This window comes from Glycine soja, chromosome 1, assembly GCF_004193775.1.
Source record: "Glycine soja cultivar W05 chromosome 1, ASM419377v2, whole genome shotgun sequence".
In the NCBI taxonomy this organism is placed as follows: Eukaryota; Viridiplantae; Streptophyta; class Magnoliopsida; order Fabales; family Fabaceae; genus Glycine; species Glycine soja.
The window spans coordinates 3,554,922-3,577,625 of NC_041002.1; the positions used below are offsets into that span (position 1 = coordinate 3,554,922).

At 28.0% G+C, this 22,704-nt stretch overlaps 3 protein-coding genes across 5 annotated transcripts; 2 read left to right on the forward strand and 1 right to left on the reverse strand.

The window, feature by feature from the left end:
• The first annotated feature begins 405 nt into the window (after window positions 1-405).
• Window positions 406-4,027, forward strand: LOC114410123 (WAT1-related protein At5g40240-like). Of its 2 annotated transcripts, none has more exons than XM_028373912.1 (7): window positions 406-718; window positions 856-918; window positions 1,167-1,280; window positions 2,038-2,269; window positions 2,715-2,873; window positions 3,413-3,564; window positions 3,762-4,027. In XM_028373912.1, exons 1-7 carry the CDS (start codon window positions 525-527, stop codon window positions 3,901-3,903), a joined length of 1,056 nt encoding a protein of 351 aa, XP_028229713.1. In that variant the 5' UTR covers window positions 406-524; the 3' UTR covers window positions 3,904-4,027. The 2 variants fall into 2 exon arrangements, with proteins under 2 accessions (XP_028229713.1, XP_028229720.1); XM_028373919.1 differs by having other exon boundaries at window positions 417-718; window positions 856-922.
• Window positions 4,028-9,779: 5,752 nt separating this feature from the next.
• On the forward strand, window positions 9,780-14,022 carry LOC114410134 (WAT1-related protein At5g40240-like). Of its 2 annotated transcripts, none has more exons than XM_028373933.1 (7): window positions 9,780-10,185; window positions 10,376-10,441; window positions 10,964-11,077; window positions 11,562-11,793; window positions 12,298-12,456; window positions 13,211-13,362; window positions 13,541-14,022. In XM_028373933.1, exons 1-7 carry the CDS (start codon window positions 9,992-9,994, stop codon window positions 13,668-13,670), a joined length of 1,047 nt encoding a protein of 348 aa, XP_028229734.1. In that variant the 5' UTR covers window positions 9,780-9,991; the 3' UTR covers window positions 13,671-14,022. The 2 variants fall into 2 exon arrangements, with proteins under 2 accessions (XP_028229734.1, XP_028229742.1); XM_028373941.1 differs by having other exon boundaries at window positions 9,960-10,185; window positions 10,379-10,441.
• Window positions 14,023-17,307: 3,285 nt separating this feature from the next.
• On the reverse strand, window positions 17,308-19,300 carry LOC114410146 (MLP-like protein 423). The gene is made up of 2 exons (XM_028373954.1): window positions 19,020-19,300; window positions 17,308-17,845 (listed from the first exon to the last, which is right to left on the reverse strand). Exons 1-2 carry the CDS (start codon window positions 19,204-19,206, stop codon window positions 17,571-17,573), a joined length of 462 nt encoding a protein of 153 aa, XP_028229755.1. The 5' UTR covers window positions 19,207-19,300; the 3' UTR covers window positions 17,308-17,570.
• Between the last annotated feature and the right edge of the window lie 3,404 nt (window positions 19,301-22,704).

The following is a 22,704-nucleotide window of genomic DNA, read 5'->3' on the forward strand; positions in this document are numbered from 1 at the left end:
TATGATGAAAACGAACGGACACCATTTCAATCATCCTTACTTTTTTATTTTTGAAAACGAAACAAGACCACTTGTATACGTAAGATAATGAAAATTATGCACATATGACTTGAACGGTACGGTGGTATGGAACATTACAAGAAAAAGAAAACGAGTATGGTTTTGTCATTATTAATTATGCCATGTAAAATAATTAATATAAGATTATTTTAATCTTGAGTTTCAATATTTTGTGGTCTACATCATGTAAGACATAAATGTGTGAAATAATTTGTTTGAGATTATTTTAACTTATTTGGTAGTGTTGAATTTGAGATTTTTTAAGTTATTTTTTTTGGAGGCAATTTTTTTTAGTCGAATAAAATTATTATAATTGATAAAGTTTTTCGTCCAAATAATTAATACTATCTATGTAAGCCAAAGGTGCGGAAAATGAGTAGTAAAGCATAGAAAACAGTAGGAGTAAAGAGAAAAAGGATGAGGTAGAGAGAAGGTGGGAGTGGCAGAGAGAAGATTACAAAGAAATGGGGAGATGGGTGAATTGTAGGGGCAATATATTCCCATTCCTGGGGATGGTGATGGCTATGCTAGCTCAAAGTGGAAGCATGGTGGTAATCAAAGTTGCCATGACTGATGGAATAAACAAATATGTCATGGTTGTGTACTCTTTGGCACTCTCCACCATCTTGCTTCTTCCCTTTGCCTTGTTTCTTCACAGGTTCTCTTTTCTCTTTTCTCTTTTCTCATCTTCTTTTTATCTCTTACATTACATGGAAGGAAATGTATCTTCTTTGTTTGAAAGAACAAAGTTTAACAGAAATATTTTTTGGTATAATTCCCCTTTTTCATTTGCAGGTCAGAGCGTCCTCCTCTTACATTCTCTGCACTTTGCAGTTTCTTCTTGCTTGCATTCTTTGGGTTGGTATTACTTCTATCACTATTATATTATGATGCTTCCATTTGCACTTGCTAGTTAATTATAATACTTTGTGTTATACCTCAATTATTTATAACTTAGGATGCTATTCTTGTCAATTATGTACTAATGTTCTTTTTTTTTTATCATATCCTATTTTCCAGCTTCTTTTCTTGGTTATATTTATTATTCATGTGGTCCTAGTTCTGATAAATGTGGAATATCTCTGATTTAGTATTTTACCGTGCAGGAGTTCAGGACAGATAATGGCTTATGTTGGCATAGATCTAAGCTCTCCTACTCTTGCATCAGCCATGCTTAATCTCATTCCAGCTTTCACTTTTATACTTGCTCTCATTTTTAGGTAATTTTTTTTTTCTATTGATGTACTAATGTGACTTTGTACAACTCAAATTGTAAATAATAGGATCTTGAGGATGCTTGTTTCTTGAAAATTTTGGAGTCTGGTGCTTAATTAGCCTTTAACCAAACCAGTAGGAAATATTTTTCTTCATAAAACCAACAGTCGATGTCATCATTAATTTGGTTTTATTTAGAAGGATTTTGAGATATGTTGTGTTATCTTCACACATGAAAAACGTCTCTCAAGAAACAAATGGTAGTTCAGTTTCGTAACTTTCCTTTTGTTTTATTTGAAATATTTTGGATTTTATTTCTGCGAAAAGGAAGAAGGAAGAAGGAGACAAAAAGACTTTCAAAGAAGTGGTCAAGTAAAATTTCACAATACAAAATGTTTTTAAAACTTTGGTTTATAACATCTCCAAATAGCATCATGTGATCCGTTTAACTTACCTAATTCAGTGAAATGTAACTTTGCTGTTACTGTTTTAGATTGCTATTTGCTATTGGGACAGCATTAAAAAATTAGAGAAATCATGGAGAATTATTCTTTTTTTATTCTTTATCTATTTTGAAGACAATCAATAAATAGATTCATATCAAGACCTCAGCAAAATTAAATCGATTGAATCCTAGTTAAACAATATGGAACTATCCTTTCTTAATTTATGTCAAACTTCTAAATTCTAATTGCACTTAATTTATGCCAAACTTCTAATTGCAGTGTTCTTTATTAATAATATCTCAATTTAATGGTTTAGGATGGAAGAAGTACATTGGAAACATTCCAGCAGCCAAGCCAAGTTCTTAGGAACAATAGTATCAATTGCTGGAGCATTTGTTGTGATACTGTACAAGGGCCCACCCATCTTTAAGACACATTTGTCAAACTCTTCGAACAAATTTCTATTTTCGCAGCAACTAAACTGGATCTTGGGAGGGATGTTCTGTGCTGGCGATTCTATAGTTTGTTCCCTGTGGTACATATATCAGGTTGGCTTAATTACTTCCTACTATATTTTTTTTTTCATCAATGAGTCTTTACCAAGAAAATAAATGAGTTAATTGAATTTTTGATCCCCCACACTTTACGTCATGTGCAATTTTAAGTCCCTTAATTTTAATTGTTGATATTCATTCCTTATAGTTTTATAACAATAAGAAAAAATATACAAAATGTTTGATAAAATTTTTTTTTATAGAATATGACAAAAGCCATTTTTTTGTATTTCTTTATCTGTGTGTCTATATATAACAAATCTATACAAACTAAAGATATATTATACGCCTTTTATATTTTTGTTAATTATTGAATGAAATTTCAGGGTAAGAAACTTAATCCGTGTAACTGGGAAGTTGAGGATTAAATATTTAGAATTTGAGTATCAAAATCATATAATTTGAATTGTTTTTTTCCTTTTGCTGCTACACGTTTCAGGCTTCGGTTGCATACAAATACCCTGCTGTAACAACCATAGTATTCTTCCAACTCTTATTTTCAACCATTCAGTGTGGAGTATTTGCCTTAATTGTAGTTCAAGATCAAACGGAATGGGAGCTGAAGTTAGATATTGGGTTGATTGGCATTGTATATCAGGTAACAGGTCATTGCCCCATCTGTCAATTTGAAAATGAGAGGATTGAAAGATGAGAAAAGGAATCATTTGACAAATGTTTCACTAAGAAATGGTTGAAAAATGAAATATTGAAATCAAGCCAGATTTTTCGGGAAATATTGATTATTAATAAAGTTAATGAATATTTTATAACTAATGTCACAATGACAAAAAATAAATAATAATCATAATAGATATTTTTTGATGTAATTATTATTAAAAGTAACAATTTACTATATATAATCATTTGTAATTAAATAAAGGTGTAAAAATCTTTTATTAAACTATTTTTTATTTATCAATAAGATCTAACTTAATTGATTAACTATGATGAATGAGATAGGTGAAATCAGTTAATAAATTATTTTCTCTTTAATTTTTAACACTGTTAAGTATTTACAAAGCATCAAATTAAAAAAGGGTAATTAATAGTTTACTACTGTGGCAATTAGCATGGTTTAGTTCGATGTCTACTCAATTTGGTTGTTGTGGTTCCTAATTTAATGCTGATTGTGAATAGGCAATTGCTGCAACATTGATACGTTACATCTTATGCACGTGGTGCGTCCTTAAAGCTGGACCTCTGTTCTGTTCTATGTTCAAGCCTGTGGCAATCATCTTCTCCGTTTTCATGGGTGCAATTTTTCTCGGGGATGACTTAAGCCTTGGAAGGTAAAATTTTATAACTAGAAAAAACCACTCTGCAACTAATTGCTTTTCATGGAGACTTCAAAAATTATTTATCAAGAAAAAATGAAACATACACTTACTTGTATGTCCAAATTATGCCAATTCCCATCAATTTGTCAAAATAATGGATTTTCTTTTCTATTACACTGACGATTAATTTTTCTATTGACTTTTTGCAGTTTGATTGGTGCGGTTATAATCGTGATAGGATTTTATGCCGTACTGTGGGGAAAATCCATAGAAGATAACAAGATTGAGAAAGGGGTTGAGAACTTGGAGTCATCGTGCCATAATGTTCCTTTATTACAAAATAGGACGTAACAGGTAGGTTGAATATTTGACATGGAGAACAATGTGATATTGCAAAACACTTAAAAAGTTAGTTAGAAGTTGTAATGTTTATGTATTGGTTTTTCATGTATCTATTTTTAATAATAATAATATTTTTGAGAAAAATGTTTTCCAAAAATATTTTTTAGCTAAATTTCACTCAAATTTTTTTCATGGGATATTGACAATCTAACTTTCCCAACTTAACATTATTCTTTTTTTATGTGAAGATATTACATTATTCTTATTGGATCACTTAATATATAATAAATAATTAGAATAACTTATAAAAATATTAGATAAAATATTATTAACTCTTTGATTCATAGGAACTTATGCAAATAATTTTAAAAATATTTATCTTCAATTAAACAAATTTTATTCATACTTGAGATTAATGATATTTTATTTTTCTTCTACCGAATGTCCGCTAAAAAGTTGGATCTGACTTTTTTGTTGTTCCTTTCTCAACTTTTCCTTTGCTGTCCCTTGAAAATCACATATTTTTAAAATTAATCACAAAATTAAATATTAACAAAACTAAATATTAACACAATTATATGGATAACACCGGACAGTTGGGAAAAGGAAAATAGAGAAACTAATTTTCTAAATAGTTAAGGTTTTTAATTGTGAACAAAGATTTTCTCACCTTCCTCACGAGTGTGGATTCAAATTCCTTTGTGTTACTTAAATTGCTTGGTGGATAAAGCTATCTAGGAAATTACATAACATGCGCATAGGACTGGTTGAGAAGTAATTGCAATTTGATGAAACTACTTGAGCTTTAAACTTGTATAATAATCTTTTAGGTGAGTCTTTCAACATATATAATATTGGTTCCTTACTTAGTAGTTTGGGAGAACCGTCCCTCTTTATCACTTTTCTTATAAAAAACCAATTAACTAAAAAATATTTAAACAAATTAGCAAATCTAATAATAATTATAGAAGCTAAATTAAATTAATACTCAAAATAGGAATTCCAAATGAAAATAAATGAGACCTAAGTCTAACGACTTTCTTGTTTATTTGAATTAACTCAGATTCTTTGTGTTTTTGAATTCTTCTTTCTTAAATGAAAACCCAAAACTAATTCTTTAATTTTTTTTTAATTTTAATTATTGTTTTCTCTCAAACAATTTCAATCTAAATTATTCTTGTGGTATTTATTAGAATTTTCTTTGGGAGTTGTGAATCGTATCATTGGATCCTTAAAAACAATATTCAATTCTTACTAAGGATAGTTAACTCTTACCGTTTCAAAATTATTACTTGCAACAACTTGAATGCACTTGTCAAAGTCTATTTAAAATGCTACTAGCTAGTATTAAACACGCTCTATTAACGCGCCGTAGTTTGTAACTTTCTCCAAAACACGCTCTATTAATTAACTTGTAAAATTCATGTAAATTTTATTAAGAATTAATTAAGTTTTTAATCTCAAAACCTTTTACATTTTTCATTTTTAGTCTTTTAACAAAAAAATTGACTGATTTTAATCTCTAGTATTTGCGTCCGTGATTTTTTTGTCCTTTTCGTTTAAATTTTCTGTTATATGTAGAGATGATGGTTAATTTTTAATTATTCAAAAATATTTCTGGTGGCTTTATTTTACTGGTGGTAAAAACTGCCGAAAATTGATTGAAACCATTTCTGACGGCCGTAGCCGCTAGAATTGTTTCTTCGATAGGAAAAAAAAACCACTAATAAATCAACATAAAGAAAATTTAAGGGTGTGTTTGGTTTACATTTTTACTTTTTATTTTTATTTTCTGTTTTTATTTTTTAAAAATTGTTTTCATTTTCAGAAGATTAGAATTTTGAAAATATGTTTGGTTTGACTTTTTGTCTTCAGTTTTCATGAAATAAAAATACTGAAAATTTATGATATAATGACTTCTTATCTTTTTGTATTTTTAGATTTGTTTAAAATTACATTAATTGTCACCACAATTTCATTTTATCCGAAATGAAGTTTATATTCTCAACTAAAAACACTGAAAACGAAAATTTATTATTTTTATTTTCGGATTGTTTCCTGTTTTTATTTTCACTGAAAATGTTTTCAGAAATCCAACCAAACACATTTTCATCACCGTTTTCTATTTACAATGAAAATGAAAACAGAAAACAATCAAACCAAACATTCACTAATCTTTCCGGTTCATCTTCAAAACAAAAGAATTTTCAGCCATATCAACAAACACGGGGCAATAATCAACGAATTGAAAAAGAAAAAAAGTTATTTATGCACGCAATATGGATTACCTTCATTTCAAATCATCATGAATATTGTAATTAACACATTATGGATTTTATTAATCAACACGGAGTATAATGCAAGGTGAAGAAAACAAAGGAGGAAGAAAAGAACAGAATTATTTATGCACGCAAACTGCTGTGCCCATGTAAGATTGATAAAAAAGTTTGAAATGCTTTAATTGAGATGGAGACTATACGATGTAGTCATATCCTATCTAAATCATGTCCTTGTATTAGGAAACGACTTTATAGTTTGACCCGCCAGTCATAACTAGGAAGTGGCAAGTCATTAGCTAAGCCACCGACAAATATTTTACTCTCGGTCCTTGCTATATTTCCTGAAGATAATATCTGTCATGTCATATATCTTTCTAATATATATATTTTTTCTGTTTGTAAGAAATATTTTTTTAAAAAAAGTTATTTCTTCTTTTAAGATTTCATTTCAATTATTTAGTGTATTAATTATTTTTTGATTAAAGTGTCTCAAATTGTTTCTTTTCCTCCCATGAAAATAGAAGAAAGATAAATAAATTTTCAATGAAATTAAGGATAAAATTGAAAAAATGCTAAAATTATGGATAAATTTAATGCTAATAATTAAATTAATCAACTTTCTTAATAAATATGACTTTGTCGGCTATGTCTTATAATTAGGAATAAAAGAAATACATATTAAAAAAATATTTCTTTCTAATTCAATATCTTATAAGAATGTGAGTTGAATTTATGTTATTTTGTTGATGTTAGTTAGTTGTAGGTAATTTATAAATATTTTTGTAATATTGGTTGTGATTTGAGACATGATTTTTTTATATAAGTTTAAAATTTAACTCGTTTAAATTTTTTGGTGAAAAATTATATATATTTCTAATAAGTGATTCCTTTGTCACCGTTATTATAATTATTGTTGTTGATCGTAATGACATTAACATCAGTTAGAGAGAAAAATTAAATTATATTAATATAATTTTGATAATTATTATATTATTTTATAACTTTCAATTGAATAATATTTTTTAAAATTCACTATAAAATTGAAAGTTCGTTTTAGATAGATCATATATATAAAATTTTATATTAATTCAAAATGATTTGTTATATTATATATATATATATTAAAATTAACATAATATAAATATTTTAAAATATACTAAAATATAGATGATTTAATTATCTTATTCTTGTTGTTCAATTTTAATATAATTTTTGACACAAATAATTTTAATAATATATAAATATAATTTAATGATTTGATGAATAAAAATCATTATATTTCAAGTAAAATAATGTAACAGATCTAAATTACCCTCATAGATCCTTCATCATATATATATATATATATATATATATATATATATATATATATATATATATATATATATATATAAAAGTTTGAACGAATTACCCCAAATATCCTTCTCTTACCATACTAAATCATATTTGACCCCATTGAAAGTATTGTGAAAGTTCCACCTGCACAAAGCACAGTGGAATGGATTGGGTGACTGACTCTTGTTTTTATTGCAAAATTAAGAATAAGGTGAGTAGGTGACCGAAGTGTGTTAGTATATTATAAGTACGTTTGGGAATATTTTGGATTTTTAAAATTAATTATACAATGAATAAATTTAATTTTGATAAATGAAAAGAAGTACTATTGAATAAAATTAATAAAAGATATAGAAAAATAAAGACACTTTAATCATTTTATTATACCCAGAGGTTCTAGACACTTTTTCCTCTTTTTTCACTCCCAAGATGGACGGACTGCTGCATAAACGGGCCCATATTACTTTTTATTCATCCTTCTTTTTTACGTAAGACACAAATAATGGAAGGATTGAAATTTATGATGGTTTTTTTCATTCTCATGAATCATGGTGTCGCCTTTCACTCATAACAAACATATTAAAAATGTTAGTACAATTGATAAGAATTAGATTTTATATCCTACAATGTGAGTTTGAATTTCATTGTTAATGTGAATAGTTGATAAATTATATGTAAATACTTATATAAATATTCTTTAAGCTTTGGTTCATGAGATATATTTTGATCTTGGTGAATCTTTCAAATCTAACTCACCTAAACTATAAACTAAAGGCTATAAAAGAAAACATATTAAAGTTAACTGAATCCTTGGTATGTTAGCATATTGTTTCATTTTTATTAAAGGGAGCTATTGTCCCATTTTCTGATATATCTCAATTGTGACGCATTCAAAAAAAAAAAAAAAGAAAGAAAAATTACATGTATTATAATCGAACACAGCATCCATGTTTTTTTATTTTTGAAAATTATAAGATGAATGAGAATCGAAAACCGCTAACCTATATATATATTGTCCCATTTTCAAACACTATTTTCTCAATTATTATTTATTCAACACCAGATGGGATGAAATGGGAAGTGGTATATACCTTGCTTCTGGATTTGGAACAATCGCAATGAGTCAATCTTTTCTAATGTGGGCAAAACCAGTGAGGATATAGTTCTTCAAATTCAATTCGCAGAATTGTGGTAGACATTGATTCATCCTTTGGGCTTAATTTGGCCACTGCCTTCTCCTATTATTAGTGATGGGTCAAAAGAAGAAGAAGAAGAAGCATATAGTAATGGGTCAAAAGCTCGGGACATTCTGTCCTACTCCAATAATTTATTTTGTTGCATGTTTGCCAAATAAATAATAATTGATGAAATGGTGTAAGAAGTCACATTTCAAAGAATTTGTAAATTGTAATTTAATCATAACATGTATTAAATTAACTTTTTTATAGTTATTATTTAAAAGTAAGCTTACTATAAATTTTTAAAAGCGACACTTACTATAAAATTTTTATTGATTAATAGTGTAAAATAAGTATGAATATTCGTACATCTAAATTACTAATTACTCACAATTACTAATTGTTTTCTTAAACAGCAAAACCTCTCATTATTTTTCCAATGCACATCATCATTAAGCACATTATGTTTGTGAGGTAGCAAAATTAGAGTATTTTTTTTATGATCTAGTGAGATTTATCAAAATTAATTATTTTCGATTAATTTTAACCACTAGTTGAGAGAGTACTAAAAAAAGTATAGAATGATTATAGCTACGTTTCTCTTTTTCATTTTACTTTTTTTTTTCTCTTTCTCTTCTTTTTACTCCAATCAATACAACCAAAATTGGGGTGTATTCTTGCAGATTTTTGTCCAAAATAAAATAAGACAGTGTATGCGCGTAACAAAAACAATTATAGCAATTAACAAATTGTTGGTGTAAGTGGTATCAGATTTTATTTTTTCAAAATCTCGGATTTAAGTTTTGTACATGAAAAAATGTAGTTAAAAAAAATTACACTAAAAATGATTAATCAAATTTTCTGATAGATTAATCATTAACAAAAATTAATAAATACTTGATATCAATAACAAGTTAATAGAAAAAAAGCTTATAGCATATCCAACAATCAATTTAACATCCATAAAAGAAAGAATTTTTTATATATTATTAAGTCATGATATAACAAGAACACAGATAAAGAAAAATTAGGAGTGTAGAATGGCAAGATATTCCAATATCATTATTCTATATGTAATTATTAGATGACAAAACTAATGCAAATGTGACGTGTATGGAACAGATAGCCCTTTAAGCTAGGGAAGGACTAAGGAGAATATTGTTGAATTCTTAGGAAGGTGTTAAGTTATCTAATCGAAACGTGGAGAGAAACAGTTATGCATAAAGAGCAATAAGAACAAAGAGTGAAAGGATGAGGTAGCTAGAGAGGGTGGGAGTGAGTGGGCAGAGAGAAGGTTTCAAAGAAATGGCCACATGGGTGAATGGTTGGGGCAAATTACTACCATTTCTGGGGATGTTGATGGCTATGCTAACTCAAAGTGGAAGCATGGTGGTAATCAAATTTGCTATGACTGATGGGATGAACAAGTATGTTATGGTTGTATATTCAATGGCACTCTCCAGCTCCATACTTCTCCCCTTTGTCTTGTTTCTACATAGGTTCTCTCTCTGTCTCTCTTTGTTTCTTTTTTTAAAATCTATATATATAATATTTTCCTTTCTTTCCTTTATATATATCTCTCTTGCACTACATGGAAGGAAAAACACACACATATATGTTTTGTTTCAGAGCACGAGTTAAGTCAACAGAAAGATTTTTGTTTAATAAAATCTTATCCTTTTTCATTAGCAGGTCAGAGCTTCCTCTTCTCACAGTTCCTGCACTTGGAAGCTTCTTTTTGCTTGCACTCTTTGCGTTAGTATTACTCTTTTAATTATTTGCTACTATCATGCTTCCATCTGGAATTGTCAGTTAATTAATATTTGTGTTTTCCCTCAAGTTTTTTTAATAAATTAGGATGCTTTGCTTGTTAATTATAATAATAGACTGTTCTTTTCACTGTTTTAGTAAATCATTACTCTCTCTCCTGAAAGGTTGTTGAAGTATTAGAAATTATATAAATAATGCCCAGAGTATTAGAAATCATGCCACACAGTCTCTTAAGTATTGAAAAATCTTTCAAATTAGTCTCTCAATGTTACAACATAGGGACTAAATTGATGAATTTTCAATACTTTAAGAATTACTTACGTAATTTCATTAGTTTAGAGATTATCTGCTAGGAGAGAGACTAATAATCCAGGGACCAAATTGATGGTTTATTGTTCTTTTGTATTAAGATCTTATTTTCAATTTCTTTTATATTGTTTTTATTAATTCGTGTGGTCCTTGTTCTGAAAAGTGTGGAATTTCTGATTCAGTTACTTTACCATGCAGGAGTTCAGCACATATAATGGCTTATGTTGGCATAGAACTCAGCTCTCCTACTCTTGCATCAGCTATACTTAATGTCATTCCAGCTTTCACTTTTGTACTTGCTCTCATTTTCAGGTTCCACATTTTTTTTCTGTGCTGATTGAGACTAACAATTAACAACTCAAAATGAAAACATTAGGACACTGGATATTGGTCTCTTGAAAATAATTTTGGAGTCTGGTCCTTAACCTTACCAAACCAGAACCAAATAATTTTCTTCATAAAGCCAACAGTTGATGTCATCATTAATATCCTATTTTTTAGAAGTATTGTGATATATGTTGCCTTAACTTCACACATGAAAACCACCTCTCAAGAAACATAGGGTAGTTCAATTTTTTTACTTTGTTTATGCCTTTTATTTGAATGGTTTTAGATTGCTATTTTAATGCATGAAGAGACCTCCAAAGCTTCAATATTGTAGTAGTAATTGAATTCCAGTTAAACAATATGGACCGACCCTTTCTTAATATATGCCAAACTCTTAATTGCACTTAATCTTTGCCAAACTTTTAATTGCAATATTGAAGACTAGTACTATCTCAATTTTATTGTTTAGGATGGAAGAAGTACATTGGAGATATTTTAGCAGCCAAGCTAAAGTCTTGGGAACAATAGTGTCAATTGGTGGAGCATTTGTTGTGATACTGTACAAGGGTCCACCCATCTTTAGGACACATTCATCATACACTTCAAACAAACTTCAATTTTCGGCACAACCAAACTGGATCTTGGGAGGGATATTTTTGGTTGCTGATTCTTTCCTTAGTTCCATGTGGTACATATATCAGGTTGGGTTAATTACTTTCTACTCCTTTTTTTTTTTTTCCATCACACCTAGAAATATATATATGGCTTAATTGAATTTTTTGTCCCCAACACTTAGGTCATGTATGATTTCAGTTCTTCTAATTTTAATTGTTTAGATTTATTTTTTATAATTTATTATTTGATGAAATTCATTCTGTTACTTCCATATTCTATCCAATAATTAATAGAATTGTAATAGAAGTATAATGTATTATTCATTTGTATAAATTACCAAACGATAATAATGTACAAACTAGAACAACCCCAACAAAATTTTATCATATATATATATAATATCCACCCTAATTGAAATATATTATTATTATTATTAATCAATACTAAAATATTTAAGACAAAAAGATGTGAGGAATATTTTTTTAAGATGTGAGGAGTATTTTTATTATATATGTATGTGTGGGGTAAGAAATTGAATGTGAATTACGTCAAATTAAATCGCCTTTTCCTTTTCCTGCTACATTTTTCAGGCTTCGGTTGCAAAGAAATACCCTGCTGTAACAGTCATAGTATTCTTCCAATTCTTATTTTCAACCATTCAGTGTGGAGTATTTGCCTTAATTGCAGTTAGAGATCCAACGGAATGGGAGCTGAAGTTCGATAGAGGGTTGAGTGTCATTTTATATCAGGTAATAGTTCACTGTCTCAACTGTCAATTTGAAAGTTGGAGGGTTGCATTGAAAACTGAAAAGAAACCTGTTGAAAATGCAATAATGAATACATTTTCATTTTTTACGGTGCTATGTAGTAGTATATAAAAAGTATCAAATGAATACATTTTCATTTTTTACGGTGCTATGTAGTAGTATATAAAAAGTATCAAATTAATATAAGAGGTTTAGTTCACTTGATTAAACAAAATATCTTAGTTATTGTAAAATTATGAAGTACATATACTTTTTTTGTTTGAAATGTCTTTGGCACATCCCAACACTAGTGTCTAATTTAAAAATTATTTTTTATTGGTTTGAATACTTAATTCATCACATTTATACAACTATTACTAATACACTTAAACAAAGATAAAAGACTGGTTTAAAACTATAAATATACCATCAATTTAGATATTTTTTATAGATTATTCATATTTCATTTAATTATAATTTCTTTGTTTGTGTGTATGCGGTGTTCATATATCTTATGTTTTAGACATTAGTCATATCGAAGTGTCTAGATATGTGTTGTGTTTGGTGTCCATACTAAGGTTCGTGATTTGTAGTTGTGAAGTCCTTAATACTTATTTATTTATTAGAATAAAAAAAACATCAAATTATTTATTATTGGTTGCATTTGTGATCACATTTGACATGGTTTAGGTAGCTGTCTACAAAATTTGGTGCTCTTGGTCCCTAATACAGTTACTTGTTTGATGGTTATGAATAGGCAATAGTTGCAACAATGTTACGTTACACCCTAACCACATGGTGCGTCCATAGAGCAGGACCTCTGTTTTGTGCTATGTTCAAGCCAGTGGGAATCATCTTCACCGTTTCTATGAGTGCAATCTTTCTGGGGGAGAATTTCGGCCTTGGAAGGTAAAGCTTCAAAACTAGAGAACATGTTCTAGCAAAGAGAAAATGACACATTTACAATTATTAGTTTGTTGAAAAAACTCAAAATTATGCCAAGCCCTGTTAATTTGTTTATGCTAACAGAATGAATATTTTTTTTCTAATAGATTGACGATGAGAATTTCTAATGACTTCTTTGCAGTTTGATTGGTGCGGTTATAATCGTGATAGGATTTTATGCTGTACTATGGGGAAATTCCAGAGAGGAGAACAAGATTGAGAATTTGGAGTCATCGAGCCATAATGCTCCTTTATTGCAAGATAGGTCGTAACAGGTAGGTTGAAATCATCGTACCATAATTTGGCGTATCAGAAACAGGTGAATGAATCGTATCATGCTAACCATTGATATGCACTTCCTTGTTGGATATATTTTCCGTGAGTGGAATACTTGTGTAAAAATTTTAGTCACTCATGGCACCCGTGAATAGCTTTTGTTGGTGGGATTTTAATCCACAAATTATAGCTTCTTCTTTTGTAAATGATAGGCAAACTATACCTAATTACAGGTTTAGGTAGTTTACTTTTGGTTTTGATTCACAGTTTGGCCTCTGTCCCCCATGTTTGTTTTGTAATCTTGCTTCTTTTTTTTAATATATTCTGGATGTGCTGCTTTTCGTGGTTGATTGTGTGTTATCAATTTAGTTGGGATGGCAACCTTCTTCCTGCGGTATCTTGTCGTCTTTTGCCTAAAAAAAACAAAAAGTTAGTTTGAGGGTGTCTTTGGTAAGTTGATTTAGGCTTTTGTAGTTTATAAGTTAGATTGACTAGTTTTTAATCCAATTAAAAAATTATTCTATTAATTTTTAAAATGACAAATTAAAAATAGATTTGAATATTGGAAGTGATATATATATATATATATATATATATATATATATATATATATATATATATATATATATATATATATATATTTTTTTTTTTTTTTATTTTTTATATTTATCAGCTAGTTTATTCATTAAGCATTTTTAATTAATCACAACTAGTTTATAAGCTTCAAATTCCACCTTTTAGTTTATAGGCTTAGTTACCTTATAAATTTTCAGCTGGTTTATTAGTATTGCCAAACCACCTTGAATATTTAATGTAAAAAAGAATGTGATAATACTTTGATTGTTAATTTTTCTGTTATTTTAAAGAGATTCAAGTAATTTATTTTTGAATTTTAACTTACTTTATCCTTGAGAAAAATAATTAATTTTAAAATATTAAAGAAGAGCAGACTATTTAGTAATTAAATTATACTCACATCTTTTGTGTTTTTCTTAAATCGCATTCGCTATTTTTTTTTTACATTACTTTTACCCCTTTTTTGTTAACGTCATTAATTAACGTCAATTGAAATACGTGAACAGTCAAAATTGTCCTGACATTTTTGTTAAATACTCAATAACAAATTAACAATTGATCTTGTTAATAACAGTTTTTCCTTCAATATTTGACTCCCACTTCATTGTTGCTAACACTTGAAGAAGATGCAGCTCTCGATTGAGACATTATATTAAACACCTAGTTATCAAAAATAAATATTTCAAAGAAAAGAGTTAAAAACACAAATACAGGGACAAAACACTAAAATTTGAAGCAAAAAACCATATTCAATCTATAAGCATTGCTGGGAACACATTTAACAAAAACGCAGCACTCAAATGACCTAACACGCACAAAAAAAATTAAACTAAAAAAAAAGAAGGATGTTAACACATGCATACCAACAAAAAGTTGGATTTACGTCCAATTAGAGAAAAAAGAAAAAAAAAGAAAGGATGTTAAAATATTTTCAGGTTAAAAATAATGTCATGTCTTTATGGAGTTATAAGGAAGAATATAAGTATATTTTAGACATAAATTTTCATTAAAAGGTATGTGATCAACATATGCATACTTTTTGTTAAATTATTAAAAGATGTTTAAGAAGGAGGGAGTCTAGGTGTAATGTGAGCTAAACAATTAAGAAATTTTTTGTAGAGAGCAAAAAAGAAGAGATGTCAGGTGCAATTTGGAAAACACACGGGGGTGCGAGTGTAATTTACTCTTGTTTATTTGTTGTAAAATTTAATTCAAAATTGTATTATTTTTTATATTTTAAATTTAGGTAATAAAGAAGGAAAACTAAATCTATAATGAATCAAGAAAAGAAGGGGGAAAACATCAACTCTGAATGCAGAAGAAATAACTATCTTAAGCAAGAAGACTTCGGGTGTTTTTTTCTTTCTCATATTGAAGATCCAACCCATATGTAAAAGGATTATTTTTTACTTCGGGTGGAGGTTTAGATAGTTTATATTAGGAGTGTTCATAACTAAACCAAATTGTTACAAATTGCAAAAGTTATAAAAAATAAAATAAAATTACATAGTGTTTTATGCTCAAATTTTATTACAATTAATATATACCAAACAACTATATATTTTTTAAAATAGAAGAAGACATTCCAATCCAGTTGATATCTAGTGGAGGATTTAGAATTTTTTTTCAGTGGAGGAAAAAAAATAGTTTAATATTTTATCAAACAAAATTATGTAAGCTTTATTAAAAATAGTAATAAAAATTAAAAATAATAAAATTTAAAAGAATAAAATGGATAAAATTAGCATAAATTTATTCTCTTTTATCTTTTACAACTATTTATATTTATTTTATTAAAAAATTATCTTGTGGAAGAATTATTTTTTTATGGAAATAAAAACTAATTATTCAATATATTAAAGTAAAAAAAAATATTTTGTGGGAATAATTATCTCCATTATCCTCTATGTAGATCCACCACCGTTCACATCTCAACTTCTACTTTGCAACGACAGCTTACCCCAACAAAAAAAAAAAATCATATTATCCTAGACTAACATCAGTAATAGTATTGGCCTGTTTAGAAGGATGGTAAGAAAGTAAGAAAAGTAAGGAAAATAAATAAATTTGAATTAAAGAGAAATTAGAATGAAAGAAAATTTTGAATTATATATGTTTCTAAAAGTTAATTTTTCTCTCTTTTTTCTTCACTTTCTTTCAAACTAAAAAAAATTAAATTAAATTAAAGATATTATCTTCCTTTTTTTTTTCTTCTCTTTATTTTCTTTCGATCCAACAAAGATTTCTTCAGACGGAAGAACCGAGAATATTAGGCAGTGTGAAAATAAAGAACTATTGACGTACGGAATTTTAACTGCTGTAACACAAATACACAATTAGTGAGGCATGGTGCATGGTGCATGGTTAATCTTGTCTCGGTTAATTTATAATTATTGCATAAATTCCCTTGCCAGTAGTACATGTACGTTTGTTACATAATTAATTACTTGTTTCTCATCAACAAATGAAGATAACATATAAAAAAATGCATGTCTTCTTTATTTTTTTAAAATAACAGATATTTTTTGACAAATTAAAACATTCAAAGAGACATATGAAACGGAAAGAGTATTGTGTTTATTTCTTGACCTCAAATGAAGCATTGTATGTCGTGATTTTTGGTTGAATTGGATAATTGCTATCCTTGATGTTTGATTTAATTAAATTATGGATATCTCAAAATTTTGTAATTTTCTCATTCGATTTCATTTTTAATTTGGTCATATATATGAGCCTCATAAGAAAATGACTACCAAATTATCCTTTTAATTTTTTTCATTATTTTCCATTTACTCATTTTAAAAGAAATACCTACTATATTAGTTGTGCCAAATAAATTATAAAAAAAAAACCCCTTTTAATGTTTTATAAATTATTGATTAATTTTAAAATTTTTAAAAACTAAAAGATCTAATGAAAGAAAAACGATATTTTTTAAGGAAATAAACATAAATAAGACTTAATCTTTTAATGTAATTAGCATCCCCCACATGGTAAACCTGTGTGATCAAATCGACGTGGTTTAGATAGCTTGAGGTACGCATACATTAATCTGTATATAGAAAGAGAACCACACACTTCAATTCTCATACTAATATGCTCAAACAAAATAAATGGGTAAAGCTGGATCAGAACAACCACAGAGAACATGACACTTTAGTCCAATAACAAGCAAGGACAAACGACACATGATACTACAATATTATATTAAATAGGAAATGGTACAAGTACTACCATATTATTTAATAATAATCCATAATACATGCATATATTAAAACATTAGCCATTAATTAAGTGGCATGCATAGAACATTAGGACCTCTATGCATTTGCTTGAACATAGGCATCGACCTCTAGGAAGTTTTTGACTGCAAAATCTTTGACGAGGGTTGGATCAGAAACATCATGGCTAACCTTTTCGTACACAGCACTCCACTTCACCTCGCATCCATCGCCAACTGGAGTCACAGAAATGTCTCCCTTGAATGTTTTGTAGTGCTGGAGGAGTTCTCCATCAATGATAGTGTACGACACTACCTTCTTTTCTTCATCAACAGCCTCAATCTTCTCAAAGGATGACTTCACAAGTGGTGAACCTGGATCACAAACCACCATATGCACAGATCAGATCAACATGCTAAGAACAGATTATGTTATTCCACAGTTGCTTTGACATTTTTTTTTGTAGTGCTACATAGCCAAAGAAAGTCAACACATACATGAGGTTATATCATGGTTATAAGAAGATTAGTTGATGAGTGAAAATTGGATTCTTAGTAAAAGGTATTATAATTCACCTAGTATATTGTTTTATAGGCTATAATTAACCTAACATAAATGGCAAATATCAAGGTTTAATTTTAAATTGCAATTCTTTTCTATTGTGAAAAATTATAGACAAATACGACTAGTGCAATCATAATTATGATCACAATCACTTAAAAAAAATTGACATTACCCTTAAAATTATGATTGTTTTTTTAAAACATTAGTAGATATCAAATGTTATTATAATAAAGATTCAGGTTAAAATAAAATTTTGGTCTCTTATCTATAATTTGAGTTTTAGTTTGATCCTTTAAGTTTAATAAGTTTTATTTTGATCTCTTAAAATTTATCCATTACATCAAATTATTGTTTGCATTAATTTGTCACACTAATTATATAGTTAACTTGGTGACACATAATAACAAATTATGAAGATGTGTTAACTACAATTGACATCGCGAATGTCAAAAATTAATGAAGTTACCAATTTAATCTAAAAATACAATTAGGGATAAAAGTGATTTTTTTAATGTAACGAACCAAATTAAAACCTAAAACATAAATAAAGAATCAAAATTCTATTTTATTCCAAAAGGATTCAGATTCCATGCATTCATTTTTTCCAGCATTCATTTTACTACATATACACACATTTGACAACTCTAGAACCATAAGATAAAGATCGATGGTTCATATTTTATCTCAATAAATCAAGTTAAAATCATACATTTGGCATATAACTCATTCGATTTTTATCCAACGGTTATAAATGCTCTGATTGTGTGAATGGGTTAAAAATTGACGGGATTGAATCCGATTTCGTTATAAAACTAGAGAAAAAAAAAGAGTAGATTTCCACATAATCAGTAAAAGTAGAGAGAAAGAAAGTAATGCAATTGGATCGGTTTAGTGGTTAGAGTTAGGATAGAAGCATGACACGTTATGTTCAATCCATATTACTATATATTTGTGCACATAAAATCAATGGGATGAAGTTTTTACCTTCACCATAACTTATGTGGCGGATAGAACCAGGTGATTTGCCATCACCCTCAAGAACCTCAATGCTTTTGTAATCATTGGGGAAGGCCTTGGGGAATATTTCAGTGGAGTTCCTAAGGGTTTGCCAGTACTTGTCTGCGTTAGACTTGAGATCAACGTCAACCTCAAGCTTTCCTCGAGTAGCCATGGCTTATCAACTAGAAAAATAATTATCAAAATGTGGGTATAGTATAAAATAGATTATTGATATGCTGTAAGAACATGAGATAACGATCAGGTGTATATATAATAATTTTATACAGAGTTACAAACAATACTTGTGATTCAAGACAAAGGCTATAAATTCATTAGCTACTAGTTCAACTACCAATTTATTAAGATGCATCTAACTCTTTTCGCGATCGTGTGAAGTTATCATATCCACTCAATGCTCTCGGATGTCAGAAACACGATAGTTCTGAATCTTTGTAATAATTATCTTTCAATTTAGGGATATTGCAGACCTGGATGGAAGTTATTTTCTTTAAAAATATCTGTTGTTTAAGATAATAGTCATAAATTAAAAAAATATAATTAATATTTTCAAATATATTAAAATTATTTACTTTTTTAAATTTTTTTATTCTTTTCTTGTTATCTTTTTATTACTTAATTTTTCTCTTGTTCATTATTTCAACATTATAATTAAATAATAATAATTAATATAATTGTGAAATTTTAATATGACAAATAATTTGAAATATTTCATAAAAAATCGAACTATCATTTTTTTTATAAAAACAGGAGAAAGAAATCAATTCCGGATTTAAGGGTGCTGGTTTATCATTTATTGCTCTTGATGTACTAGTAAATTAATATCAGATAACATGCCCTAAGCCCACCATCACTAATGAGGGGATCAGTTCCAGATTTGTTTTTTGAAGTTAAGAACCGCTCTTAATTACCTAAGTTTACTATTGGAGGAAGATAATGTGGATGTCACATGTAAAAATTATTCTTAATTATACAAAAATTGCTTCCTAACCAAATATTGAGATGTAACTTATGAGACTCATTTCAAAGAAATATAATATGGAACAATTTGTGAGACTCGTTTTAAGTTTTAAGAAAACTATACTATTAAAGCGAAAAGTTGTCATAGTTCTTAAAACTCATGCAACATAGTATACATATCCAAAGAGTTAAAAACCTCCAATGATGTTCACTGTTAGAGATGCTATTATAATCATTATCAATTTAAATCCAAAGATATTGTGAACCTTTATAGCATTTTATTAGTTTGAAATTGCACAATATAGGCTGCGCTCATGTACTTCACAATCAATGAAAATTGGGATGAAAATGAATAAAGTTTGAAAAGAATATGAGTGATTTAACTTGACATATTATTTTCCTTTAATATTTTATTTTAATTATGGAAATATTACATTATTATAACTTTATTATCAATTATTTTTTAAAGATTATATAGAAAGAATTGAAATCCAAATAATCTGACATTTTTTTATTGAGATTGAACCAACAATTTTATTCTTGCTTTGTTTTATTTTTTAGAGGCCACACAGGTTAAAAAAACATTAATACATAATATAATAAAAATAATATTCACTATATTAATGTCTTATAATAAATCATTACATAATTTAAATTTAAATAAATCACTAGTTAAAACAATCTTAAACTTTTAGAAATACGTACGACTACATATTTATACATATTTGCATATGAAGGGGTTAGTTTTTAGGGTAAAAAAATAGGCCAGACAAACTATTACATAAAGACCTGCAACCTGTCTTATATAAGGTCTGATTTAGAATAATTCATTTATTAAAAAATCAAACTCAAACTTTTGAAACAGACTGATTTAAGTAAAAAGAGGTTAATAATAATAATAATAATAATAATAATAATAATAATAATAATAATAATAATAATAATAATAATGGGCAAATAGGCCAATGAACTTTTTTTATGGCAGGCCAAAAGCTTATCCAATTTTTCATAGGTCTTATTACTTATAAATAAATAGATCAAACTTATACCTATCAAGTTTGGTAGGATTTAGCCTATTCTTACACTTCTTCACAATCATTCAAGATTCAAATCTTCATTGAAAGATATGTTCACATTTAGTTTATCGTTCATCATGATTAACTAAAAAGAATATGTGGGGATAAAAATTAAAAAAAAAATACAAGAAAAGTCTGGTAATAAATAATGTATACAAAATTTAACCCAATGATCTCATCAATATATTCTCCGGTTTGGTTGGGTCTTAGGATTATTAGGGATTGGGGTGTCAACATAATTAAAATATCTTTCCTACAATGAAGTCCTAATCTTTCAATTTTATTTATTTTTTGCTAAAAAAGAATTAAGATGAGGGTAAACTGAATCTATACATAGAGAGAACTGAGAAGACCACACTATATTCATTCCGGACAAAGCTATAAATTTAGGATAACTACAACTTTCTGATGCCACTCCTAACTTTGCATGATGTTTCCAGCATTTGCGGCATTCACGTGCCGCAAGGGAAATTTGGGACCCAATCATTAATGTTATAGGTGTCAAATTGGATGAAATCATTATTAGGCTACTAGAATATTATTTCATCGATCTCGTTATAGTTATCGTGCACAAGAAGAAAAAAAAATCCAAAAATAATCATTTTATGTGAATTTATATAAGTAAAAATAATTATTTTTACATTAATTAATAAAATTGGTTGAAAGCATTTAATTATATTAATCTTAGGTAAAAAACAAGATTATTCTTAAAATATTTTTTATTAGAATTTAATATTATGAATAAAATAGAGTTAAAATTAAATTAAGAGTATTTTAGGAATGATGTCATTAAATAGAAGTGAAATTAGTTAGATTTGATTATACTTGAGTCTAAAATATAAAATAACTTTTTTTTTTCTTATATATGAGTTTAAAAGAAGTATCATTTTAACTTTTTAATATAATATTAATTATTTTTTCTACTTCTATCCTTTAAAAATATTAATGGTGAACAATAAAATTTATAAATAAATTAATAAAAATATAAAATTAGTTTTACAAAATTACTGTTTTCTATTTATTTTTTTTTTTTTTGGTTTGTGCAAAACAACCTATGATGCCTATTATTTTTCCAGGGTATCTTCATTAAGAGATAATTCAGTTTGAGATATTGTTGAATTTTAAATGTAAATGTAGTCACCCATTTTGGTGGGATCCAAATTTTAGTTCACCATGGTTGATATTTAATAAAATGTTTAAAATATTTTAATAAAATTGAACTTGGCCAAGGTTATGGTGGACCACTTAATAAGTGGTCCATTATGTAACATGATTTTTAACCGTTGGATGAATCTTATCATTATACACTTAATACTCATTATTGTTCTTGGCCATCGAAGACAATTTCTGACGACAAAGTTTCATGTTTAATTTTCTTTCTCACTCTCCACTACCTCTGATCCGATGATGATCAAACCTTTTGTCAACTGCCTCAATCTGAAAAGTGTGTAAAGAATCATCACCATGAAGCAACACAACATGAAAAGCTCTCATTGGCAGCACTGCACACTAACGATAGAATCCGATCCTCAGATCCCGATGATTTTGTTTCCAAATCTAAACAATGGATGCCAGATCTAAAGGGAGGGAAGCTCTTAGTGTGGGCTGAAACAAGT

Excerpts from the sequence above, each read along its gene's own strand:
- LOC114410123 (XM_028373912.1), top strand. The coding sequence starts at position 525 with ATGGGGAGATGGGTGAATTGTAGGGGCAATATATTCCCATTCCTGGGG. Across the intron at positions 1,281-2,037 it reads ATACTTGCTCTCATTTTTAG|GATGGAAGAAGTACATTGGA; the intron begins GTAATTTTTTTT and ends TTAATGGTTTAG. Across the intron at positions 2,270-2,714 it reads CCCTGTGGTACATATATCAG|GCTTCGGTTGCATACAAATA; the intron begins GTTGGCTTAATT and ends TACACGTTTCAG.
- LOC114410134 (XM_028373933.1), top strand. The coding sequence starts at position 9,992 with ATGGCCACATGGGTGAATGGTTGGGGCAAATTACTACCATTTCTGGGG. Across the intron at positions 12,457-13,210 it reads TGAGTGTCATTTTATATCAG|GCAATAGTTGCAACAATGTT; the intron begins GTAATAGTTCAC and ends GGTTATGAATAG. Across the intron at positions 13,363-13,540 it reads GAGAATTTCGGCCTTGGAAG|TTTGATTGGTGCGGTTATAA; the intron begins GTAAAGCTTCAA and ends ACTTCTTTGCAG.
- LOC114410146 (XM_028373954.1), bottom strand. The coding sequence starts at position 19,206 with ATGGCTACTCGAGGAAAGCTTGAGGTTGACGTTGATCTCAAGTCTAAC. Across the intron at positions 17,846-19,019 it reads CCACATAAGTTATGGTGAAG|GTTCACCACTTGTGAAGTCA; the intron begins GTAAAAACTTCA and ends TTTGTGATCCAG.